The sequence below is a fragment of the Monopterus albus genome, unplaced genomic scaffold (genome assembly GCF_001952655.1).
Source record: "Monopterus albus unplaced genomic scaffold, M_albus_1.0 scaffold38.1, whole genome shotgun sequence".
Classification (NCBI taxonomy): Eukaryota; Metazoa; Chordata; class Actinopteri; order Synbranchiformes; family Synbranchidae; genus Monopterus; species Monopterus albus.
In genome coordinates, this window is record NW_018127918.1 from 1437507 (window position 1) to 1453731 (window position 16225).

Here is a 16225-nt window from a genome sequence, read left to right on the forward strand (position 1 = left end):
AAAGCCCTAGAGAATGAAGAAACGTCACAAAGGTTTTACGCTGAGACAGCTTTATTATTCGGAACCGTTGAGACTGACACGTCTGTCTGGTGCTGCTCAGAAACCAACAGCCAGAGAGGACACATTACCAGAGCCCATGTTGGTGCGAACAGACAGAATGTTAGGCCTAGGTACACACACCACATTAACCGTTTCTAAATATACTGTATATATAGAGAGAGATAAGCGTCAGTGGTGCTGTGACGTTCCCAGGGTGGTTGGTCAAAAGTGACACAATACACACATTTACAGACAAACAGCCAGTGTTTTTCCTGGGGTGACTTTTTTTTAAGAAACAGCAGTAATCCTGAAGTGACTATGAGAAAATGAGCAGAGAAGCGAGGCCGAGTGCCAACACCCACTGTTTAAACCCAGATTCTGGTGATGGTAACAGAGTGTTTGTATTTCAGTCGTCTATTCAGCAGGTCAATAGGAAAATATACCCTATGAACAAAATAAACTACCACCTTAACAAGCCATTTGATCTTTGCGTTACAGGTATTTCTAAAAAGTTATACATCAATGTCAAGTAATGACTCCTATTTCCAGCAGTTTGACATGGACAGTTTCATCAACATGTTGAAGTAAGGCAAAAAGCTCTACTTGTTAGAGACGTATCAGTACATTGGAGGAACAGGAAATTATGCTTCCCTAATCACAACTGACATTACTTTAAAAAACAAAGGATGAAGACAAGACAAAATGGATGACAAAGCCAGCAGGTTTTCTGCAGGGTGGGAAGGTTTCTGGAGTAAACAGGAGTCTGGCTGAGCAGCTACCCACCTCTCATACACTCACTCACTGTGGGCACATAGGAAGTTTAGACACTGCTGAGGGCCTCTACACCAGGCAGCACTTTACCTGAAGACAAACACAATGAGCACCACCATTATTAGGCTTCAATACAACACTGGAATTATTTAAAGACCATGTTTTTTTCTTTCTTTCTTAAATTCGTTCATCATCCTGTGAATGAGTATCATGTTTTTAGTATGTCGCTCACCCTCCAACAGCTCCAGGCTCGCACCACCTCCTGTGCTAACATGGCTGACTTTGTCTTCTGTGTTCCACTTGGCACAGCAGGTGGCAGTGTCACCCCCACCTGGATGAAAAAACAACAACAAAAACAAACAAAACATATCATTCATACATGTTTAAAACTTTTAATACAAGGCACTGCACAACAGTAAGGTCGATCAGCTTGGGTTATATTTTAATAGCTGTGTCAAGACACGTTTTGAATTATGTTGCTCATGAAAATGTACAATGGGCTAAATATGCATACGTTGTGGGAAATCTACATTCAACCGATTTCTTAATGTCCCACTACAATCAGTCACAGAATATGGCTCACACTCACATAATGTAACAGAATTCACTCAGTCTGTGATGTTCATATTTGATGTAAGGTCAATGTTACTTTACCCTAAGCAGACCTTATGTGACAATCAAGTCTATACAGTTACACTGAGTAACTGCCTGTTTTTAGCAGTTCATTCCCATCAGAGTCCAGGCCATTTCACAGGAAATTAAGTGGCACAAGTAATCCAATATTATTGTTTTGCAGTTTCATCTCATTGATATCAGCCTCACTGCTTCCTGTCCTGTGTCGACATGGCTGCAACACAGCTGTGTCAAGTTACTGCTTATGCAAACCCAACATTTCCCACTGCTATTGAGTCATAATAAAAACATTAAACTATTGGGAAGCAGCCAGAGAAAATAAAACTGTCACCATGCGACGTTTTCCACGACAGTGTTCATTCATGAAAACTTAACAGCACTCATTTATCATGCTTTCCGTCAACAAATCAGTTTTAATTTTTGCAGAGAGGAATGATTCAAGAAGACATGCTACACACCTACAACTCTTCATAAAAGGTAAAGAACTCCTTTTACTTTGTGGAAAACTACTGCACCATCTGTGCAGCATGAAATGACAAAGTGTTTTCTGACAGCATGATGGAAGAAAAGCCAAGTACTGACTGACTTTTTATTAAAGCAATGTGAGGATGACACCCGATGTGTCACTTTAAACTGAAATGAAATGAAATGAGAAAAAAAAAAAAGTTTACCAGTCACCACAGGTATTGCCATGTAGACCTGCCAGAAAACCATTCATCCTTGTCAGCACCCCAGCAGTATTCTGGGCCAACACAGACTGATCGGCACGCTGACAGACTCACACAGCTACAAACAAACGCATTCAAAAGCTTCCCACCATTTTTGTCTTTCTTACCAATAATTGTGATGCAGCCCGATTTGGTCACCTCGACAACTTTGTCCATCAGGTTCTTCGTCCCTTTGGCAAAGTTGTCCCACTCAAACACACCGACTGGACCATTCCAGACGATCTGCTTGGCTCTGGCCACAGCCGCCGCAAAAGCCTTGGAGCTCTCTGGTCCACAGTCCAAGCCCTGCAGAGGACAGGAGATGTTTGAGGGAATTAAAGCAGAAGCAAAAAAATGGTGAAAAGACAATGACATCATTTGATTTGGGTTTTAAGTTGATGATGAAGCAATCTTTTCTCACCATCCAGCCGGAGGGGATGCCATCAGCAACGGTTGCAGAGCCGGTGGTGGCTTTCTCATCAAACTTGTCAGCAGTGACGAAGTCGACGGGCAGTGTAATCTTGACGCCGTTTTTTTTAGCTTTGGCCATCAGGTCTTTGACAATGCCGGCCCCCTCCTCATCATACAGGGAGTTACCAATCTGATGAGATGAAAACAACACGTAGCAGCACAGCTGCTTTGTCATACGTTGCACAGCAAGGTCACAGCAGACAAAATATGAAAAATTCTGTGCCAACTCCGCAAATCTGAGCTACTGAATGCTGGTGTTCAAACAGGCCTGTGAAACTGCTTTGTGTTAGTGTCACAGCATGTCCCTGACATAAATCTGACCACTGGAAAACATGTATGAAATGACCAGCTTTTGTTTAAAGGGTCAGTTCACCCCAAACAATACATTTTCTCACATATTTATTGGCATCTGGCCACGCAAATAGATTTGTCTATTTGTCCATGACAAGATATCAATGTCCTGCTTCCAAACCGATACAACAGAATTGAAGTGAATTTGGTTTGTGGTGCTCACAACACTGGAAAAAGGCATTAAAATTACTATAAATAAAATCTATGATCACAAATCATTTAATCCTGCGCTAAGCTCATGCTCTATTCAACTACATTTCCAATAATGCATTGGGAGACGTCCAGGAAGCAGCTTCCATTGAGTTTGGTAGGTGTAGGCTAAAACTGTAGCCCTGTTTCTTTTAAGCCAAATTACAAATTAGTAGTTCCTGTTAACAATGTACAGACAAGTATGACTGCATCACTTTGATACTGAAGAAAACATGTGATGTGTACTGATTCTTGGGAGTTCATGTTGCAAGGAGAATCTTTTTCCCTCTCTACTGATCAGATTTATAGACATGTCTGTGTTCAGGTCTGCCTAGCTATTATGTCAGAAGATGCATGCTTCACAGTTTGAAAATCACTGATCCAGAGCCACAGGGACACTGTTTCTAGAAAGAAAATCATTAATTTGCTTAAATGTAACTTTTCAACACTGAGCGCTGCAAGTGAATACAGAACCCCTCAAATTCCAGGCAAATAAAAACAAAACTACATGCATGGCTATATCTCAGAGGAGGGGATTGAGCAAACATGTTCTTCTGTAATTTGAGCAAACTGGCCCTTTAAAGAACAGCTGGTCTTTTCCAGTGTTTTTGTCAGAGGTGAAAGTTGGGTCATAAATGTGATTCTCAGCCTCTGCTGTGAAACTAACAAAACAGCGGTTTCACAAGTCTGTTTAAATATCAGAGAGCCCAGCAGCTCAACACTGAACTTGTGAAACACCTGACATAAAACACTTGTGCTGTTTTTCCAGCCATATGGTGTTCGTCACAGCAAAACAATGTTTAATTGAGAATATCATCAGATTTAAAAAATAGACAATGCATGACTATCTTTAATGCCAATGTTAAATGTTCTGTACATATTCTCTGGGTTGTCTTCCTCACCTCCATGTTGTCGAGTACTTTAAGGAAGGTGAAGGCCATGCCACCGCCGATGATCATCTCATTGACTTGATCCAACATGTTGTTGATCAGCTGGATCTTATCTTTCACCTTCGCTCTGAAACACAGACGAAGGCAGAACACGTCATTACAGATACGAGCACACACGGAGGAGATGGAGTAAAGTAAAGAAAAAGCCAGGGTTTGACTGATATTCACATTCAGTACTAAACTGGCGTATATAGCTGATAATATTTTATTAAAACTATATTTGGGCAGCATGAAGGTTCCGGGTTCGAGTCCCCGCCCGCCCAGTGCCTTTCTGTGTGGAGTTGGCATGTTCTCCCTGTGCCTGCGTGGGTTCTCCCCGGGTGTGCCAGCATCCTCCCACAGTCCAAAGACATGCAGCTTAGGTTGGCTGGTGACTAAATTGACCTAGCGGGTTTGGGTGTGTGTCTTTCAGCCGTGTGATAGACTAGTGACCTGTCCAGGTTGTACCCCACCTATCAGCCAATGTCAGCTTGGATTGGCTCCAGCACCCCCGTGACCCTAGTCAGGAAAAGGAGGTATAGATAATGGATATACAGTATATTTGGGTAGGGGCGCCCCCACATTTATTTAGGTGAGAGCACTGAAATAACCACTCCCCAGTGGGGATGCAAATGTAGAGGATGGTGGCAAGGAACCACTGCAAAATAAGGCTCAGCTTGGGCTGCAATGCAACATCATCTGGTAAAAGGCATGATTTATTTGTTTGACTGCAGCATCTGGTTGATGCCCTCTGTTAACTGGAGGAGGGTAAAAGTTGACTGACTGTACTGAACGACAACAAGTGGGAGGGACAGTTGCACAATGCACTCAGGCTTAGATGGACTCTGACACAAGTCCAAACCCCCATGTGGCCAACAGCAGCTCAGTTACACAGAGCGTGTTACAGCTGCTTCAGTCAAGGTTTCCCATTTATTCATCCAATGGTGGTGCCACAGCTTAAACACAGGAAACAATAACGCATCACCTGCAACATAGGAGGCACAGAATAGGAACTAGGGCTCTGCCAGCTCATGCTGCGTTCAGGAGCTTTTAGTTAACTCGTTACCTGCTGAAAATGCTCACCTGGCAGCTTTCATTGTATTAAACATTTTCAGTGTCTGCTGAGGTTATGATCTCTGACCTCCTCATTATTGAGAACAGACACATTCATCGACCATCAATGAAACAACCTTGGAAAAAAGAAAATCCTAAAATAACTGTGCAAGCCAGGAGTATTAATTGATAAATAAAAATAAAGACTTTACCATTTGATTCAACATGCTAACAATATGTATTGTAGGACCTCCCATCGTTGCATGCTCCCTATCTGCACACCAAGCGCTCAGGCGCAGCTTGAAGAAAGTAGTGTAATGTGACACCATTGTCAACATAATGATCTTACAACCTCTATCCCTGGATGGTGCCCTGGGTATTTTAAATAGGATACAGTGTGATGACACCTAAACTGCAGGAGAGGGAGGGAACAATGCTGATAGTAACATTTTGTTAAAATCAAATAGTGACTGCCGCCAAAACTGGTATTGCTAGTTTTAAGTTTTTAACCTGGTTTGATCTGGGTGAACAGCACCATCCTCTTGCTTTCAATCAAAATCCAACCAGCTGGTCCACCGTGTAAAACACAGAGGAGGTGGTTTAAAAAAAAAAAAAAGTTCTGAGACTGAAACATTGTCAGGTGTTCATTTAAATGGAGCCAACATGATCATGTGCTATTCAGCAAGAATTTTAGACCATGGTCAACCTCTCTGCAACACATAACGATGTCATCTGGCTGAACACGATGCGCAATTTTGGCTGAATGCAAATAGTGCATTCATACAGTTTACCCCGCAACTGTTGTGACAAAAGAGAAAACAGATGCTGCTGTGACAATTTTTCAGAGTTTAAAATCCTCTGTCAAAGTATTATAAATCTTTGTGCACTGGTTTAGCATCTGATGAATCTTCAAATCCATGGATCTGACCCTTACGTTGTTTTAACACAGGCCATTTTCAGTCTGATCCCCAGCTAATGTGTTCAGACTTGATGAATTCTTGAAATAAAAGTGCTCTCACCCTCCGAGGATGGCCAGGAAGGGCCTCTGAGGTTTCTCCAGAGCCATGGCAAAGTAATCAAGCTCCTTCTTCATCAGGAAACCAGAAGCCTTCTGAGGCAGATTCACTCCCACCATGGAGCTGGGAGAGCGGAAGAGGAGGAGGAGAAAAAGGAGCAGTCAATAGATGGAGAGGAGCATGAAGTCAATAAAAACAAAACTAAAAAAAAAAAATTAGGAACAATATCATATCCAGAGTTTCTACAGGGTTCACCAAATTAAGTGTACAACACTAAGACATTAATACCACACAAAGTAAATTTATTCACGTGCACAAATTTACAGACATTTGTATCAGAATTCCTAATAATATAGTTAATAAATACACTACCTGGATAAGAAAAGGATGGATTAACCAGCTGAAAATGACTAAAGCTCTATATACAATTTGCCATAAGGTCAGAAGTCTGGAACAATCTAGTTTCTGTTAAAATCAGACAAAAACACAGCCTGTTCACCTGTGAGCTCTGTGAGCTGTGCCAAAGGCGTCATTGATGTATACATCTCCCAGTTTGGACAGGGATGCCCTGAAGGAGTCAATCTGCTCCTGGGTGGCCTTGGTCTAAGGGGCAAAACAGACAGGAAAGAGTAAGAGACGAAGCAGCTCAGGTGTTCAGTGGCCATCAGGTCACACTGTGGTTGTACTGGGAAGCTTCCAGGTGTCAATGTGTAACTGGGGACAAGATTTATAAAAAACCCTCTAATTGAACCTATCCTGACTAAATAAAGGTTAAATAAATTAGTTAATTCAGTGAACTCTGGATCAGGTTCCAGCTGCACTTTAAATGGGAAAAGGTTGTGACCGTGAGACTGGAGGGCTGAAGAAGGTCAAAGAATTCCTCAGTGTCGTCCAATGTCAGACATGAGTACACTCAGGTTACAGCTTCCTACAGTTACCCTTCAGTCCATGTGACAGACTGTACTCTTAAAAACTAATAAGTTACTGCTGTGTTCTTACGTTCTCCTCAAACAAAAAGGGATACCATACTTGTGTTTGTGGCACACCTACTGCCAAAACAACATTACAGTCTCTCATATAGAGCTGGGGACACACTGTGATGCAATTCTTCTGGTCCACTCGCTACGTTATGACTGAAATGACATTATTTTAGTCCCTGGAGCAGCTCTGTCAAAGAGAAATATTTTTGTAAAATGACTGTCAGTGTGATACAGTAGAGCAGCACAGAGGAAACGAACCCACACAGGCTGCATACCAACCAGGCCAATTAGGACAGGAAAAGAAAAGTGTCCAGCCAGGACAGCGACTGACCTTATGAATAAATGTCAGCAGGTCAAGGCTGCTGATCCACTGCAGGCCCTGACACCAACATTCATACAGTATCTGAGAACAGTCCTAAGCCTGTGTCTGCTTTTATACGAGACCATCTGCACCTCAGCTTAAAGAACGAGATCATGGTCGGCACTCTTACACATAGTTCAGTATGAATGCTACACATTTGGTTATATTTGAGAAAACTACTTTATGCAGTGCACACATTATACACACAAGCAAATGTAAAAGTAATGTAGTGCACTGCAGTAGGCTGCAAAAGGGACATGATTTTGTACACAGACCTCTGCACTACGCCTAACTGTGACATCATTAGATGCAGCTTTTACAGAGGGACAGTGCAGCTGGAATGACTGTGCATTTCCTAGTAGGTGAACCAGCACTGAGAAACTCTGCTGGACAGTCTTCAGCTGTCTGACAACCAGAGCTTCTGCCATTTGGATTATAGCAGGTTTTGGTTGGACACAGTGACAATATGGCTGATGATCTACATACTCAAGAGGAAACAATTCGTATATCCTTCATCTAATCAGTTGCTTGGTTTTCTATATAAATTGGTCATAAAATGTGATCAGATCTTCACCATTACACTTTGTATGTGTAATGGGTGTGATCAATAAAGACAAGCAAGATCATGAATGTTTGTGTTTTATCAGCTTAGAAAGTGTTTGTTATCTGAGATGATCAGATCACATTTCATGACCATGGCCAATTTATGCAGAAAACTACAAACAGTGCCATTACTATTCTTTTAACTGTATATACAAAACCATTTTTACTTGGCCACTTCAATAACAAGTTGTCCAGCTGCACAGAACAATGCCCAGTGTGGCTACAGTGAGCACAACAACCGCCTTATGGCAATCAACTCTTAGTTTCATTCTGTCTCTGGATAAAGTAATAACCGATAAACCAGCAGATGACAAACAGTGAAATTAAAACTCTGGTTGAAAAACCACCGAAGAGCTGCAGTTTCACAACTTCAATACTTTACTGATGTAGGAGTAACTGTCCTCAGTGTGGGCAGCCAGACTGTTGGGGCTCTCACCTTGTTTCCAGAGGGGTCCTTTCCCTTTCCCTCCTCTGCCACATGGAAGCGGAGGTTCTCCAGCAGGATGACCGATCCGGTGGCGGGGTCAGCGCAGGCAGCTTCCACATTTGCACCCACACAGTCCTTCAGGAAAGTGACATCCCTGCAGAGCCCCAGGAACCAGTGAGGAGGATTCATCTTAGAAACTCATTTCATAATTTTGACAGACCAAGTTTTATCTTCTTGTGATGCTGCTCATGAAATAATTATGCTGTGATATCAGGAAAGCTGATTACGATTTTATAAATTGTTTCATGCACTTTCGTTAAGGACTAAGTTTTTATATAACTCAAGTTGGTTTCTTAAAGTTACAACCCTCCTTTCATCAAGTCAGTTATGAATTCATCAGTTGCTTTAAGAAATAGATCTAACGTGTTAGGGGAGGGAAACGAGCAGTAAACCAGTTATTTGTTCTGTCAACTCACTTTCCAAGCAGGGTCTTGAGCTCAGCGGCAACGGGCTCCAGGGAGTACTTCTCAGGCATGAAGTTTCCATCAGGACGGCCCAAATGACTCATCAGCACAACCGACTTGGCCCCGTGGTCCAAGCAGTGTTGGATGCTGGGAAGGGCCGCCTTAATCCTGAAAAATCAGTGAGCAACAGTCAGAAAATCCTTCCACTTTTCCTCCTGCCAGTTCCTTTGACGAGATGGTGCTCTGCTAACAATGTGCATCTATTTTTAATTTTACATTGCTCTAGTTTACAGAAATGCTGCACAAAGAACAGCTTTTGCTATGAACTAAAGTTAATTTTTGAGAACAAAAGATGCTGCAGATATTAGATAGACTTTACCTCTGGTTGTTCGTGATGTGCTTGTCCTTCATTGGAACATTGAAGTCAACCCTGAAAGAGAAGAAACCTAATTACCAGAATGAATCAAGTCTAATGAAATGTTTATTGCATTACAGAGATTTTGTGACTCTCTCTTTTCAGCTGTGAATAAACGTATCGATGCCACCAGTGTAGAGTAAGGCTTAGCCATTTGACAAGTCACACTAACATGACAAACTATTAGGTACCTGTACAGATACAGTTTAATAGGTAGGCTACACCTAGCTTTACTCACATGTGGTCAAAATAGAAGAAACACTTGTCACTACAGTCCCAACACAATCAGACAATTCCATTAGGTGAGGGGCTTTTGTCCACTAACAGTGGCAGCATTAGTGCCTTGCATTTAAGACAGATTTGGATGGCTGGCTCCATTTAGGCCCAACGAGCACATCCAGCCCTGCAGCAGTGCATTCTGGAGGCTTGTGAGAACATGCTGCATCCCTCTGGTCAGTTATGCAACTACCTCTCACGGTTTGCACACTGTAAGAACAGTAATCCACTGTACAGCAATGCTGTGGCACAGCAGCTCCCATTCTTATCCAACAACTGCAGTAGCATTACTACACTTTTTAAATGTTCCTTTGGATCCTCTTTAGTTTGGACATGTAAATTGCTGAAGGTTTTATTACATCACTTGCACAACAAACAGACCTTCAGAAGCAGAAATGAACTCTTTGGATGAGTAACCCTTGATGGAATTAAGCCAAAATAGTTATAGTGCAGTTATTCAGGGTCAACTAAAATGTAGACTACAAAGGACAATGAATGCTCTTGATTTTTGTTTTTTACCTGGAGAGCTGTTGCATATGATTCTCAAGTAGAAAAAAAAAAATATTTCATCAACATGTCAATACACTCTAAATATTGACATTTGTTGGAAATTCCACCAACAGATAATTTAAATACACATGGCCACTGAAATACAAACTTCAGTTTCTTTAGATGTAGGCTACTGATCGACCACTGCATTAAAAAAAAAGGATGGGATAATGACAGGTGTTTTCAGACACTTGTCACGAGCGATTAATATCTTTGTTCACAGACATTAATCTGGGTTGTTCACAAAGGCTACTGAGGCGAGAAGGCTGTAAGGAAGGAAAGAGAAGCGCTAGACAGAGATGTGCAACTAGCCAGTCAATGTGTGAAGTAGATCTGAATGTTGTATGCTTGGTTTGGAAAATGACAAAAACATTCACATCACACAACTGTTATGCACATACAGGTGGGGCAAACGTGCTTACATTCTGAGCTTCTACCTTCTTTTCAAAATCTGCGGAGGTGTCATTGGAATTCTGCAAGTGCGAATTCTGTTTGCTTAAAGCATTATCTTTGTCTTTCTCTGGGCTTCAATCTAACTTTGTCTAGACAAAAAAAAAGGGTCTTTCTTGGGCTCCATCTATTAAAAAAACTCATCCAATGAGATTATTTCTGTCTCCAAGAAATGTTTGTACAGACGTGCTGAAGAAACCCTGTATAGTAAATGGTTATACAAAGTGTGGTCTTAATGGATGCCTCTCCATGAAGTCAGTTTCTGAATTTGGCAGCTGAACAGATTTGTGTCAGGCACTGCCGAGTCTCTACAGCAACGTTCCACCTTCCCTCTTTTTACTTATAGACCGCCAGCTCCACAATGTCTTCCTTGCACTCTGTCGATAGCTGGAAGTTCAGAAAACTCATACATGGCATGCCCTGGGTGTGTTATCAAGTAACTAGCTGTCCGATTGTCTCAGTGCAGTGCACAATCAGTCCACACTGAGACTGACTACACATGAATTTAAGCAGTGAATACTGGGTACTGCCACTGCAGATGAACCTTGTCCTGTTGCTAAGCGAAACAAAATGGCCCTCTGACATTTCCACAAGGGGTGTCAGTTTCAAGTGCACTTGTACCACCACTGGCCTTGACAATCTGTAGAAGCAGCAAGTACTGCAAGTAGCATACAACACTTTAAAATTAAATAGCAGGGCAGGATTTCAAATAGATTTGAAGGCATTTTTATTATTAAAAATGCTTAAGTTCCGTGCATGCAGAGCATCCTTTGACCTAAGAAGAGGAAAGACGAAAGAAGAAGAAAAAGAAAACAGTTGTCTGCACTGAATCAGGTTGATGCCCTTATTTGATTCATTGATTGATTGAATCAGTCAGCAAATGTTAAAATAATCAATTCCCCTTTCAATGAATAAAAGCAATTTTTATTTAATAACCATTTCATTTTTTGTCTAGTTTTTAAAAAGGCCATCATTGAAGTCTGACTTGGTGTTTTCATATTGCCTTTCCCCCCACACCAATGTCATTGACAATTTTCTGTCGGTTCACTAACTGATTAATCAACTAATCATTTCAACTCTAGAGTACTGGAGTAGCATTATAGAATGGGGTCATACTACAAAATTTTGACCTCTACCAGGTCAATGCGGCCATAGTCGTAGGAAATTATATCAAGCATTTTCAGTGCAGTGTGTCACAAAAATATACAAGTTTCAAAATCCGTCTCTGGATTACTGCAGTGATGTTGCTCCACTTTATGGGAGTGACCTAAACGCATGCAGTAGTGATGCAGCGGGTTTCATCCATGCAGCATCTATTCACCAGCACGTAATAGATGGAAAACGTGACAACCATCACTTCCTGTCCTCTATCCAATGGTCTGAATACTCACAAACGGTTAACCATGACATCTGTATCTTTACATGAACACCGTCTCCAGACCAAACTGTTTATCAGCACAGAAAAGATATGTTTCGGGCTACAAAATGTTAGCTAGCTAACGTTAGGTAATGCCATTTCCGATTACCTACCTCGGTTCGTCCGCAAGATAACCTTGGATATAAACACTCACCTCATAACGACCCGCTTCCCCTTGACGTCCACTTTGTCCAGGGTGAGTTTGTTAGACAGAGACATGATGCTTTCTTTGCTAAATTTTTCCTACGCTTTCCTTGCTGGATCTCCTCCACCTCCTCTGGCTGAAGGCTAGTTAGACACCGAATGACAGCGGCGATCTTAGCACTGCGCGGAGGTATAACAGAAGGGCGGGGCCAAGCATACTTCCCCACAGGTGATTGGTTACTGCGTGAATCCTGCTTTGCATTTGATTGGATTTGGTTGCTGTCTTTTCTCCGACGTAAACGTCACGTTCTCTTGATTAAACTTGACTTAAATTAAACCAAACCATTCTTACTTATGAATAAAAGTGTGGATTCATAACAGCATTACCAAAAAAATGTGTAAACTGGAATATATTCTTATGGCGAGCTGAATTGCTTAGAATAATATCCAAGTCTGTAAGTAATATCTGTCCCGTTTGCAGAAAGTATATTGAAGCCACTGAGCATATTTTTTTTAAAGTCACTCCCAACTATTTTGGAAACAAATGTTGTAATGCTTTAATTAAGCGAACATAGATGCAATTAACTGATTAAGAGAGAGAAAGCAGATTAATACAATGGCATAATATTAGGGACACAAAGCCAAATATATTAAAACGCCACCTACTTTTAATGACTTATATAAAAGTTGCAGAGATGTGTAAAACTATACAAACGTTCATTGTCATAAATCACTAAATAGGCACTACTCCTTTCCACTTCCTGCATGTGCTTGCATTTTCGTTTTAATTTATACTATTTCGCCAGCAGAAGGCACCGTTGATCACAAATCAATTTAGGGACTGCATATTGCCAGTGATTTAGGACAGCTAATATACCAATTCCTGTGCAATTCCCAATTTAAATGCCAGTTGATATGTTAAGATGGTTACTGCATGTACTGCCCAATAATATTTTCTCTTTAGGTTTCAGAACCACACACCCATGTATATATACAGGGTGCCACCTTTTCCATGCTCATTTAGTAATCTTTAAAGATTCATACCACAGGCTTTGATTTGAGCCACTGTTCATAAAGATTATATCAGTCTGCATCTCAGAGTGTCTAACATACTGCTACTGCATACAGAATTCACACAGTTAAAAAAAGAAATAAAGGTTAGTAGAATCACATTTTATTTGAACAAAGTAACATGTAGGAATAAACGCAGGCATTCATGGTCAGAACTTGCAGATATGGTTTATCTGTAAAACCAGAGAGTTTATTAGTAGGGATGCAGGTCTTTCATGACAGCTCTTCACTCTTCAGGCTCTCTCCACTCTTTGGGCATGACCCTCCCTACTGGTGACATATTCCAGACGATGCCAGTTGAAGTCACTACCTGCATACAGTCCGAGAAAAAAAAAAAGAGTTAACACTTTAAACCTTTCGATGTTTGCTGGGGGACAATGGGTCTCTTAGCTGTCAATAGCTTGGCAATGGAGGCCTTTTGCAGAAACAGAAAAATAGACATCTTTTTTGAAACGACAAAGTTTTTTTTCTTCACTATTTTCATTTATAGTAAAAGGTGCTGAAACTAGGAAAAAAGGAAAATAACTCCTGGATATTAGATAATGATATTAGCCTATCTGGAACAACTGATTATAATATGAGAAAGAGGTTTTTTTTTCCTTCTGGGGTGTGGTTGTCACTAGATACAGTAGGCGAAGTGTATATTAAGTGTTTGTGCCTTATGTGTCCATTATTTTATTTCCGTATGTTTCCACCATAAAGAGACAAATTACTGCAGGGTAACCAATAATACGTTTACAAGGTTTTTGATTCCAAATGTGAACTTTTAGCTAAACTTTAAAATCATTAACAATATTGCTTCACTCATACGGTCCTCAGTACATTATAGAATCTGACAAGGCATTGCTCATGTTTTTTTTTTTTTTTTATACTTGTGTACTTTGACTGCAATTTGACAGTACTGAGGCCAAAGGCAACTGGGGTAGAGTCACTGGTAGGGGACGCTGTATCTGATCAAGCATGTGTTTCATGTCCTCAGCGATTCAACGGTAACTGGGTTCTCATCATGTACAATCAACTGTATACTGATAAAACACAGATCAACATCTTCACCCTGGGGAATGTGTAGTATTTTTTAACACCTTTTTTTTTTTACCTGGTGTTAATCTACATACCACTTTATGACCAAACTACAGTATCTGTTCATACTTGTAAACAAATGTGACTATGCCCAAAAGGACAGCACTACTTACATATGCCCACACAGCTGTGCAGAAGACAGCCCCACCGATCAGCACAGTGTTACCGTACTTGGAGTGGAAGTCCTGGGGGACGGTGGATCCATGCCTCACCTGCTGCACAGCCTTACCTGGAAGATAACAAGTTAGAGGCTTCATGAGTGATGACTGTTGTTTATGTACTGCACTATTACCAATTCTTCTTTTTTATGGCATCACAGTTTATTGCATTTTAAGTTGTCTTTATAAGGACCATATACATAAGATTTGTATTAAACTATGAAAATAATCATAAAAATGGCAGGTATGGTAAATGAGAACAATGACACAAACCAAAATGATGAGCAAGGTGGAAAACGAGAAGGACTGAAATAAAATCAGCTATATCAGACGCAGTATGTTGGGTTATAAGATTGCACCCCTAAATCACAGATTTTCTTAACATTTTCAATGAACTATAATTTTACAGTTCATATTATACTGCCATTACCAATGGCGACAGAATTACGCAGTTTGAAAACACTACGAGGAAATACTTAGCTTATTACTGAGTGCAACTGTACTCAAAATGGTTTCTGAAATATTTAGCTAGAAGAGAAGAACGTCCTTCTTTGTCCTCCCTTCATCACTGCCAAACTACCGCTAATGCATGTTTTAAAACTACAAAAGGAAATAACTATTACAAATGAGGCAATGTTAGCTTAATTATCCTCAATTATAATATGGGTCGGTGTGTTGGACAATGACACCTCGATTTAAAAAAACATTAAAAAGGCATCTTCAAATGCAATAAATAGTTTACTTTACAGAAGAGAATTTAAGACACTAAATTACACAAATATATGTTTCTAAGAAATATCATGACTCGTTTGGCAGATGCTAATGTTAGATAGCTAACAGTAGGCTATTAGCACGCTCGGTCACCAACCAAATGAGAGGTAGGTCAAACCTGTAGATTGATATTAAACTGCCGCCTGGCCCAAATACATACAAAACAACATACATTTTTATGCAAAAACCGTTTCCTTACCGGTAACGTTCGCTACAGCTCTAGCAAACCTGTACATATTGTTTAACTTTAGCTTGATGACTTCAGATACCCTTGAAGTACGGAAGTGTAATATGGCTGCTGCACGTAGACAGCGGAAATTGCGTTTGCCGATATGAGCATGCGTGGAAAAGAATTAACAGTGGAAAGTGCGTAAAGGGTGGTGAAAATCCTAACTATCATTTGAAAGAGACGCACAATGGAAGAGTAGTTATTTGTTATTCAAATCAAACAACAATACAAATTAATATACCCTTAACGTGATACCTATAAATGGGTCAACGAAAAGCTGTATGTATACCGTGTCAGGATGGCCGAGTGGTCTAAGGCGCCAGACTCAAGGATTAAACCTTCCGTACGAACGGGACTTCTGGTCTCCGAATGGAGGCGTGGGTTCGAATCCCACTTCTGACACATACCTTTTTCATTGTTGTCACAAATAACCTTGAGTTGTACCTTGAGGTGTCTACAAAGGCAGTAATTAGGGATTTTAACACTTTTCTAAACCTGTGCAATTACAATTTATATATTGGATTTAGCACAGGGTATGCTGTAATAATGTGACAAACATTCTAATTATTTCACTGTAAATACTGTAAATTACATTTAATATTCAATGTTACAGAAACACAACCAAACGGACATCCATATAGCAAAAGGTTTTATTGTGAGAGCAAACAAAA

At 40.6% G+C, this 16225-nt stretch overlaps 2 protein-coding genes and 1 non-coding gene across 3 annotated transcripts; 1 reads left to right on the plus strand and 2 right to left on the minus strand.

Annotated features, from left to right (window-relative positions):
• Window positions 1-29: 29 nt before the first annotated feature.
• pgk1 (phosphoglycerate kinase 1) lies at window positions 30-12439 on the minus strand. Its single transcript, XM_020598522.1, has 11 exons — window positions 12256-12439; window positions 9374-9424; window positions 9007-9162; window positions 8540-8684; window positions 6659-6762; window positions 6163-6282; window positions 4064-4178; window positions 2572-2751; window positions 2279-2456; window positions 1043-1141; window positions 30-900 (listed from the first exon to the last, which is right to left on the minus strand). Exons 1-11 carry the CDS (start codon window positions 12318-12320, stop codon window positions 860-862), a joined length of 1254 nt encoding a protein of 417 aa, XP_020454178.1. The 5' UTR covers window positions 12321-12439; the 3' UTR covers window positions 30-859.
• A 958-nt stretch (window positions 12440-13397) lies between these two features.
• Window positions 13398-15652, minus strand: cox7b (cytochrome c oxidase subunit 7B). The gene is made up of 3 exons (XM_020598479.1): window positions 15525-15652; window positions 14510-14625; window positions 13398-13626 (listed from the first exon to the last, which is right to left on the minus strand). The coding sequence occupies exons 1-3, from the start codon at window positions 15559-15561 to the stop codon at window positions 13543-13545; spliced, it is 237 nt and encodes a 78-aa protein (XP_020454135.1). The 5' UTR covers window positions 15562-15652; the 3' UTR covers window positions 13398-13542.
• A 194-nt stretch (window positions 15653-15846) lies between these two features.
• On the plus strand, window positions 15847-15956 carry trnal-caa (transfer RNA leucine (anticodon CAA)). The gene is made up of 2 exons: window positions 15847-15884; window positions 15911-15956. It is a non-coding gene; the product is annotated as a tRNA-Leu (tRNA).
• Window positions 15957-16225: the final 269 nt, after the last annotated feature.